Source organism: Trachurus trachurus, assembly GCF_905171665.1.
Source record: "Trachurus trachurus genome assembly, chromosome: 4".
Classification (NCBI taxonomy): Eukaryota; Metazoa; Chordata; class Actinopteri; order Carangiformes; family Carangidae; genus Trachurus; species Trachurus trachurus.
The window spans coordinates 15,257,290-15,266,964 of NC_139898.1; the positions used below are offsets into that span (position 1 = coordinate 15,257,290).

Consider the following 9,675-nt stretch of genomic DNA (forward strand, 5'->3'; position numbering starts at 1 on the left):
AATATTATGGTTTTGACTTGGATTCGAACCCAGGTTGACTGCGTGAAAGGCAAGCGCGCTACCGATTAAGCCACGGAACAGCACGGCAACAGTGATGGCTTTTTGTCACCAGGTTGAAACACATAACAACAGTAACCGGGGGCGGGGCTCGACGGACTTTCTGCGTCTGCCCACCACGCTGTGATTGGTTACGGTGAGTTCACGCCCAGTCCTATCTACTACGATGCAAATTCCCTGTCTCAGTCTGTTTTGATACAACTTTGAGCTGGTAGCACGCTAGTTCAATAGTACGAGAGAAACAGTCTTTTCACGGCTTTTTGCTGAGAAAATCTTCAAACCCACTCATCACAGCGTTGACTTCTGTGTACATCTTTGTGACCTACCAGTCATTACCGTAAGTATTTGTTTTGTATTCGATTTATTATCTTAGTATCATGTTGTAGCTATAGTTAGCCGTTGGCTTGCTCAACCAGTAGAGTTAACTTACAGCAGTGCTATTGTTTATGAACAAGTCTGTAGTGTGTTGTTGAAACTGTTTGTCTTTGACCAGCAATAAACATGATTAGAGTTGTGTGTGTCCTTCTGGTAATATTAAATCATTTCGAAATGCACGTAAGACGTTCATTTCGAACTGGGCATTAGCATGTAGCGTAGTTAGCCGTTAGCATGTTGAAGTAGCAGAGAGGCTCGTGTTTTTCTGAAAGCTGAGAACTGTAATTGCTCTGTGACTGGACCAGAGAAGTAGGTTTTGGTGAGAGCTATGCATTGAAACGGTGGAATATTTATCCTCTTTATTGTTATTGTACTAGTGCCCAGGCCAATGTGTTTTTGTGTGGTCAACTTTGAGCTGGTAGCACGCTAGTCTGGCTATGGTTCTCTGGATCTATTGTGAACAGGCCGTGTGCTGCAGCTGCGGCTGTTGTTGTTGTTGTTGTTGAAGAGTGAAACTGTGGAATATTCCGTACATGTGCAGTAATAGAATGTATCTAAAGTGATTCATGTTATAGTTTTATTAGTTATTGTTGTTATTGTAATTAACAGCAGTATTGTCCAGCAAACATTTCAGCATTTCAGGATTTCTTTTAAGTCAGTCATTTTGTGGCCATTTTGGCCTCTGAAGTTAGTTTGTTGTTGTGCTTATAGAGTTTAGAATTTTCCATGTGTGTTAGTGTGACTGTATGAAGCCTGAACTCACTTTGTGTGTGTTGTATATACAGGTAATAGTTTTCTTTTAATTGGGGTACATTGTTTGTTGTGGAAAGTTTAGGTCAAAGTGAAGTCACAACTTTGACCTTTTGTTGAGCTCATTTAAAATGGATGCCACGGGCCGAGTGGAGGAGGGGTTTTTTCTAAGGTCTGGTACTGTGTGTCGTCACAGCTGAAGTCGGCTCTGACCTCTTTCCATTGTGCTTGGATTAACTTAAATGAACAGCTGTTTTTTAATTCTGTTTATTCTAAGTGGTGTAATCATAGTATTTTTCTTTTAAAAGAGACATATGAAGGGTGGGTTTTTATTGAGATCATATATTTATTCTCAGCCTTAGGCTGTTTCAGAGGTGAGGGAGAGACGTGTACCTATTAAGCCCACCAAATCTGCTTTTCAGCCATTTTTAATATATACCACCCCAATTTAAGTGAAAACATTTTAGTTCAAATGATAGTCTAATGTCTAATTTGAAGTGTCAATCATTCATTTATACCAATTTTTAATGTTTTTATTGTTTAATTTGTCAAAATATACCAAAAATCTGGTATGGGCTTAATGGGTACTTAATGTACCCTTTAAGTCCATGGGTGTTCCAAATAAGCCCACCTCATGATCTGTTGATAAATACATATATATATATATTTAAAAATCTTAAAAATCCAAAGTTATTCTATTAAAATATGTAATCTCTTAGCTCTCAATAGCTATTTTCATTTTGTCTCCACTCCTCTCCTTGGCCCTGTAAATGGCATTTGAAATAGGCATGATCGGCCTATTTGATGTGTTGTCAACACAGAAAAAGCTAAACTTACAACATGTCTTCTTTGCAATGTAGCCAAAAAACTATTCATGAACAAAATAAAAATTAGAATGGAAATTACTCTTCAGTACTTATGCTTTCAATATCTGTTGTCATTTTGTCTGTATCTCTATCCTACATTATACAATTGGCATTTACATTTGTCCAAATTTTCTGGTCCAGCCAGCTGGTTGAAAGTGTTTTTATCTAGATTTCTGAAGACCCAATGACTGAGAGAAAGACAGTTTCCTGGTTCAATACTATTTTAAGGATAATAAATGAATCAATTTCAGTATTTACAACTAAACAAATAACTTTTTAAACATAAAACCACAGCTTAAATAGAAACAATTAATAAAATGAATGAATTGGCCCATGCAATATCACTAATATTTAAATTTGGGTATTTAATTATCTGAATTATGAAGCTGATTGATTAGGTGAGGTCAAACTTAGGCAGGAAAATGGTTCAAAAGTCAAAAGGAAGAAACTCTCCATTGAAACACAGCCAGTGGGTTTAATGGGAGCAGGTGGGCTTAAAGGGAACATCAGTGAATTATTGGTTAAAAATCAGAATATTTTTATTATGTGTGAGGTAATGTGAAATCCTTTCTAAATGCATGTCTTAATCTACACATGTGTAATAACTGGGTCTTTATACTTTTAGATGCCCCGTGGCAAGGCCTACCGTCGTGCCGAGGCTGCTAGGTTCCGGCAGCAGTCTCGGCGGCAGGATGCGACTTTCCTGCCAGCCCTCCCCGCCTTCAGTGCCAGTAAGTATTCTTCCATATATTTCCCTAAACCATTCTCTGTATATGTTTCTGTATGCATGAGCTGAAATGTTGTACGTTTTTTCATCAACAGTCCCCGGCACTGGCTGGCGCCGGAAGTCTCTGCAGTGGCCCCTTTCTCCGCGCACCGGGAAGCAGCTGAAGGTGGCCATTCCTGCAAAAGTCCCCGATAAGAAGGTATGTACTATTCAGAAATCATGATGAATGCTGATAATAAGTGTCATTGTGAGTGTACATCCTTTAAGACGTGTTTTTTTCCTTTTCTCCCAGCTTGTTGTTTTTGTCGGGGCATCCCATCTACGCCCCATCGTGGATGGATTCGTGCCAATGGAAGCGGACGGCTACACCTTCGGTTTCCTGTCTGTGCCGGGGGCGTGCGCGGACCTGCTCAGGAAGGAGGTAAATCATGTTGTCCACACTTGTCCTCACATCCCTGATGCTGTTTGTGTTCTTGCCCCCAGCAACAACCTGAACCAGACCCCGGACCGAGCAGCTGCAGCGTTTGACCGGTACCTGCGCGCTGTCATGGAAGCCTGGCGGACTGCAGAGGTAGGTCATTGATGTATTTGTTGAACATGAAATTATATGTACTGTGACTATCGATTTGTAACTGACCGTTATGACATTTTGTGTAGGTTTTCGTCGTGGACCATGTCCCTCGTCTGTCTGTGGAGGGGTTTGTCCAGGAGTCCCACAGACAGAACTTCCAGCGCATCGCAGGACAGCACCGTATGTTTGAAAATATCAATGCATGGGTTTAGGCACTTATGATTTATCAGAAGTATCTATTTCAGCTATAATTGAGGCAATGCTCCTTTATTGTTTGTGTTATGAAAGTTGACCGTGGACTGTGCGTTGAGTTTTTCAGTAATCCGTGGGTTTTCCTTGTTTTTGTTGTCTTTAGGTTTGCGGTTCTACTGCCACGCGGAACGCTTCCCACCGAGGCAACGGCAGCTCTGGGCTGTCGATGGTGTAAGTGAAAATTGTACTTTGAATCTCAGAAATGCTTATTTAGACAACACAGTATGATTGACAGTAAATGTCATCTTGTTCAACATTACTGTATTGTAATCTTTATTTGTTCCTCTTCATAGACGCACCTCAGTGACGACGCGGGGATGCCTATCCTCGTGGAGTCGCTGGTGGCTGCCACCAAGCAGCACCTGGAGCGGCCCGCGCCTCCGCCACCTCCGCCACCCGTCGTCTTTCCGGTGTCCCCCAGGCCCAGGCCCATTCCCACGTGGACCGGTCGGGAGGTCGCGCCGGAGGAGGTCCCAGCCCCACCTCCACCCACCCCTCCCAGGGACGAGGACGCCTGGACGACCGTGCCAGGCAGGAAGGTAAGAAGACGAACTTTGTCTACATATGGTCATGAACTGAGAAATGAAGGTTTTTCTGTATCCTAATGTCTTTTCTGTTTTGTCGTTGTAGCGCCGTTGCTCTCGGGAGAGGAGGGTTCCTCGAGTGGTATGTTGTCATTTTATTTAACTGTGATCTTGACAGTGACATTCTATTCCGTAACAAAACGATAAGTGTGACAAAAAATCTTTATGTCTTTCATACAGCGTCTTCTTCCCCTGAACCCTTTCTGGCTGCCGCCTGGGATGTTGCCTGACACGGACGACGCTGGTCCTTCGGCCGAGGACGCTGTTTCCACGGGCGAGCAGGTATTTATAGAACAAGAAACTTCTAATAGTTCAGATATTCTTTTTGTCCACTGTTTTGACACAATGTTTCTGTCACTTTAGCCGCCGCCTGTGGGACCTCGTACTCGACCTGTCCCCAAGAAGCCCAGACGTGCTAGGAAGAAGGTATGTCGTGTTTAAATCCTGAAGGAGATGTGTTCATGTATTATTGTGATGGACAGAAAGTCATTGTGAATGATGTATAACTGCAAAATCTGGATCAGATTTACTTGAATATGTAGATTTAATGGGATGATTTTCCTTTCTTATTCTTTCTAGGTCGGGACCTCAACTCCCACGTTGACTGTCCGTCCTGAAGCCCAGGCCGTGGACCAGAAGGCAAGTAGAGTTATTGAATGGTCTTTGTAATTGTGTTTGTTGTTGTGGCAAATTTAACAGCATCTTTATTATAGCCAGCATTACTCTCTCTTCCACAGGTATTAATGTTTTCATGTTTCTTCTTTTGCAGGTGGAGGCGACACCCGACCCTGTGTCGACCTGTGATGTGCCAGGGACCGCTCCTACTCCCATCGTGGCTACCCATCCTGTTGCTGTCCCTCCCATCCCGGTGTCTGTCCGCCTTCCTGCCCTGGATGTCACGGTGGACCGGGACACCCAGCCATCAACTACTGGGGGCACACCAGGAGCAACTCAAGGTCAGAGTATTCCCACTTGCAGGTGTTTGCCGATGGGGGGAGTGTCTTCAGTGGCAGGGAAAACTTTGCTTACTGCATCGGCTGGTCTTGATGTTCATGCTTACGTGTCATGCAGTGTTGTCGCGGCAGTTAGACATAGCATCGCTCCGGTTTGTACGTGGCGTGAAGCAGATATTGATGTCGTTCGTGTCGAGGGGAAACAATTGGCAACTTGGTTTGGGTGGGGAAGGAATGAGTTTCATCTGTTTGGTCAGAAGTGGAGGGTGGATTTGGGGGAGACAGATTATAGGAGCTTCGGGGATGGGACTGAGTTGAAGGAGGAGCTGAGTGAGCATTTGTCGAGGGATGGCATGTGTGTGTTGAGGCTCCACAGAGCAGCGGTGTTGATCATCCAGCACATGGGCTCCTTTGTTGTGGTGGATTGTGGGGTACGCAACGCTGCGGGGTTGCTGTCTGATCCAGGTCGAGCCAGGGTCGTGTTCAACACAACCTTGGGTGATCTGGTGGATCATATCACTGCTCTGAGCGAGTCTTTGTCTTCAGCGTTTTTTGCTGTCAGTCGCATCTCTGTGGAGCAGTGTGGTGATGAGGGAGAGAACAGAAATGTTTCTGTGGTTATTGAACCAGTTGTGGCAACTCAGTCTGAGGGAGAGAGCGGCAGTGTGGAGGAGTGTGTTGATGAGGGACAGAGCATTTCTGTGGAGCAGTGTGTTGATGAGGGAGAGAGCAGCAGTGTTTCAGTAGCGATTGATCCCGTTGTTACAAGTCAGTCCCAAGGTCGCGCTTCTGTTACAGGAAGTTTCCATCAAGGCGACCAGAGTAAGTTTGCATATCATGGTCGTCAGTGTATGGCCATTGGTTTGGTTGCTTTATTGAGACACTCCAAAGACAGCGTCTTTGAGTGGCAGTCTGACACACTGGACGAGGTAGTGCTCGCAGGTGATAAACTGTACACATCCATGTGGGAAGGCAATCAGATCGCAGATCCATCTGGATTCCCTGCTGTTACAGAGTTGCCTAAGCAGTATGGTTTTGTTGATTTTGAGTATGATGTGAAACCTGTATATGGATTTGGGGCCTCCTCTCCAAGTGTGCGTATTTCACCTGAGCACATCTCTCTGTTTGACGGTCTCCGTCAGAGGTGTACACAAGACAAGCCCTGCTTGGTTACAATGGGTGGGGCTACATGTGCTGTCATTTGTAGTAAAGATGGTGAGTATGCTGTGGTTGACTCCCACGCTCGCGATGTTTATGGGATGGTCCATGGTGAAGGACGGAGTGTTGTAGTCTATTTTAGTTCTGTACAGGATCTGTTTAAGCACTTTTGCAAATTTGCAGGTAGTCGGACATCTCCCAAACAGTTTGAGATCTGTGGTGTTAAAGTGAAACCCTCAACTGTGTATTTGAGTGCTGGTGCAGCTGCTGAGTGTATAGAGCGACAGGTTACTGTTCCTGCTACTGTCACACCAGTGGTGAGTGCTGGTGCAGCTGTTGATTTTGTTGAGGAACAGGTTACTGTGACACCAGTGGTCCGTGCAGCCACTAACATACGCGAGAAACGTAAATGCACACAGACAGCTGTTACATGTGGAGAGGGACAGGTTACCCCTCTTGTCACACCAGTGGTCCGTGCAGCCACTAACCAACGTGAAAAACGTAAATGCACACAGAGACATGGCACTTCCAAGAAAGCAAAGAGTTTTGATAATGATGTCAATTCAGATGTTGTGTTTGTTGGGGATGTAGCATGTAAAAACTTAGAATTCCGTCCCCTTTCTAAAGATGTTGCTTTTGCTTTGTGTAAGCAGACTAACATAGAATCAGAGAGAGTAGATGTCACCTCTTCTGCTGTTGGTTCTTTAGGAATTCCTTGTATGACAGAGAAGATTGTGGGTGATGGAAACTGCTTCTTTAGGGCCATTAGCCAGGCCATTAGTGGTACACAGAAATACCATAAGAAGATTAGAAATGCAGCTGTGAAGCAGTTACAAAGCAATCCTGTTGCCTATCAGAGTCTTCTGAGAAGCGAGTATCCTTCAATATCAGAATACATCAAGATGTCAAGGATGTCCTATGTTGGTAGTTGGGCCACTGAGTTAGAGATTCAAGCCACAGCTGATTATTTAGGTGTTAGTGTTTTCACCTATTATAATGATCGCTGGCTTGAATATAGCTGTCAAAATGGGAAGTTGTCAAATGAAGCTGTGTATTTACATAATGTTAATGCTAATCATTATGAAACAGTTGTCTGTGCTCAGCAGCCTCAGTCACAAAGTTGCTATGGTTACTGTAAAGTTAACACATCTGTTTCTGTTGGCTATAACTTGAGATGTCATAGTAAAGCTGAAAGTGAGGTTTCTGATGGAGGTACCTTGTCATCAACCAGTTTAAACCTGTCTACATATTTTAAGAAGAAACGTAACGTGCAGCGTAAAATAAAATATCAACAACATGTGTTGTATAAGCAACACAAGAGGCAATTGAGTGTAAGTAAATACAAACAGGATGATTTATTCAAGATGAAATTGAAGGCACTAAGTGTGAACAAATATAAGACAAATCTTGACCATATGAAACAAGTAAAGTCATTAAGCATTGCTAGGTATAAACAAGACATTGGGCATAAATTAAGACTGAAGGCATTAAGCATTGCGAAGTATAAACAAAACATTGCGCATAAATTAAGACTGAAGTCATCAAGCATTGCGAAGTATAAACAAAACATTGCGCATAGATTAAGACTGAAGGCATTAAGTGTAAGTAAATACCAGCAAAATGTTTTATTTAAAAGGAGAGTTATTGAAATGAGCAAAAGTAAATACAGGGCAAATACAAATTTCAGACTTAAAGTTAAATCTACAAGCATCAGGAAGTATCATCAAAATACTGATCTTAAAAAGCGTGTTATAGCAGATGTTAGATTGAAAAGACAAATGAAGAAAGAGAAGACAGGACAGTTTGACTTTGTTATGCAGCAGTTTTTAGAGGAAGTTTCCGTAGGACCAGAACATGTCTGCGGAGTGTGTTTCCGCTTGCTATTCAGGCACCAAGTTCTGAACTGTAAAAGAGAGGATTATAACAAAACACAGACAGTAGCCTCAATAGCAACAAACTGCATATCTGAGGACTACTTGCATAAGTGTAATGAGTTTTGTGTTGTGCCATGTCAGGTGTTGGACACTGCTCGGGGTAAATTATGGATTTGTTACACTTGTCACTATAAGATCAACAGAGGTGAGATGCCACCTGAGTGTTCTCAGAACAATCTAACAGTTCAGGCTGTTCCTCCTGAGCTGGCCTGTTTGAATAGTTTGGAGCAACATTTGGTAGCTTTACATATTCCATTTATGAAAATGCTAGCTTTGCCTAAAGGGGGTCAAAATGGAGTACATGGTCCAGTGACTTGTGTTCCAGCCAACATTGTACAGACCAGTAACCTGTTACCCCGTTCCAATATGGAGGGGTCTTTGTTGGCAGTGAAGTTAAAGCGTAAGTTGACCTATAAAGGTCACTATGAGTATCAGTTTGTTGATACTCTCCGCATTAGACAGGCCTTGCAGTATTTAAAACAGAGCAATAGCCTTTATAAGGACATTGTGTTTAATGAAGCGTGGTTAAATGAGTTTTGTCAGGAACAGGAAGCTGAAGTTCCTTTAGCATCACAGACTGTTGACAGTGCTGATGCTGCTGAAGTTCCTACTGCAAGCCAAACTGTTGACAGTGCTGATGCTGACGTTCCTTTAGCATCACAGACTGTTGACAGTGTTGGTGGTAATGTTCCTGCAGCATCACAGACTGTAAACAGACCTGATGCTAATGATGCTGCTGCTGCAGCAGAGGAGGAGGAGCTTCTTCACGATAGACAGTCACATGGCATGTTTCAGGACACCTGCCTAATGCCTGTTGATATTGGTCAGGAGGTTCTTGACCAATATTTTGATGATATTTTGAATGTAGCACCAGCAGAAGGTAACAATCCTGTGAAGCTGCTTTCTGATATTACTAATGAAGCAAAGTGTTTCCCAGTGTTGTTTCCAAGGGCCAGAAACACTTACCACGAGCATCGCCAGTATCGTTTGACTTTGTCACGATACTTTAATAATCGCATTTTACATGCAGATGGCAGGTTTGCAAATAATCTTGAGTACATATTTTTTGCTCAGTATATGTCAGAGGTTGAACAGGTTGTGTCAAATGTGTCAATTGCATTACGTAAAAGTAAAGGGGGTGAGAGGTCGTATAAGGTGTCAGATATTCTGAATAATGAGGAGAATTTCAAGAAGATGCTGGAGTATGATGATGGTTATCGTTTTCTTCGACCTATTAGAGGCACTCCAGCTTTCTGGCAGGGAGCCCAGCGTGACCTACTGGCCTGTGTGCGTCAGCTGGGCATTCCAACCTGGTTTTGTTCATTTAGTTCTGCAGATATGCGTTGGGGCAATCTGCTCTCTACTATTCTGAAGCAGGAAGGACGAACAGCCACTGTAGAAGATTTAGAGTGGGCTGATAAGTGTGATTTGTTGAGACGCAATCCTGT

The 9,675-nt window shown here is 43.2% G+C and overlaps 1 protein-coding gene across 1 annotated transcript; it reads left to right on the forward strand.

Moving 5' to 3' along the window:
- Positions 1 to 254: 254 nt before the first annotated feature.
- Positions 255 to 8,331, forward strand: LOC310984790 (uncharacterized protein; the record flags this gene model as incomplete). The annotated part of the gene is made up of 13 exons (XM_083970109.1): positions 255 to 394; positions 2,674 to 2,779; positions 2,871 to 2,974; positions 3,068 to 3,346; positions 3,433 to 3,526; positions 3,702 to 3,769; positions 3,892 to 4,137; positions 4,229 to 4,264; positions 4,363 to 4,464; positions 4,546 to 4,608; positions 4,762 to 4,821; positions 4,952 to 5,138; positions 8,309 to 8,331. Exons 2-13 carry the CDS (start codon positions 2,674 to 2,676, stop codon positions 8,329 to 8,331), a joined length of 1,368 nt encoding a protein of 455 aa, XP_083826235.1. The 5' UTR covers positions 255 to 394.
- Positions 8,332 to 9,675: the final 1,344 nt, after the last annotated feature.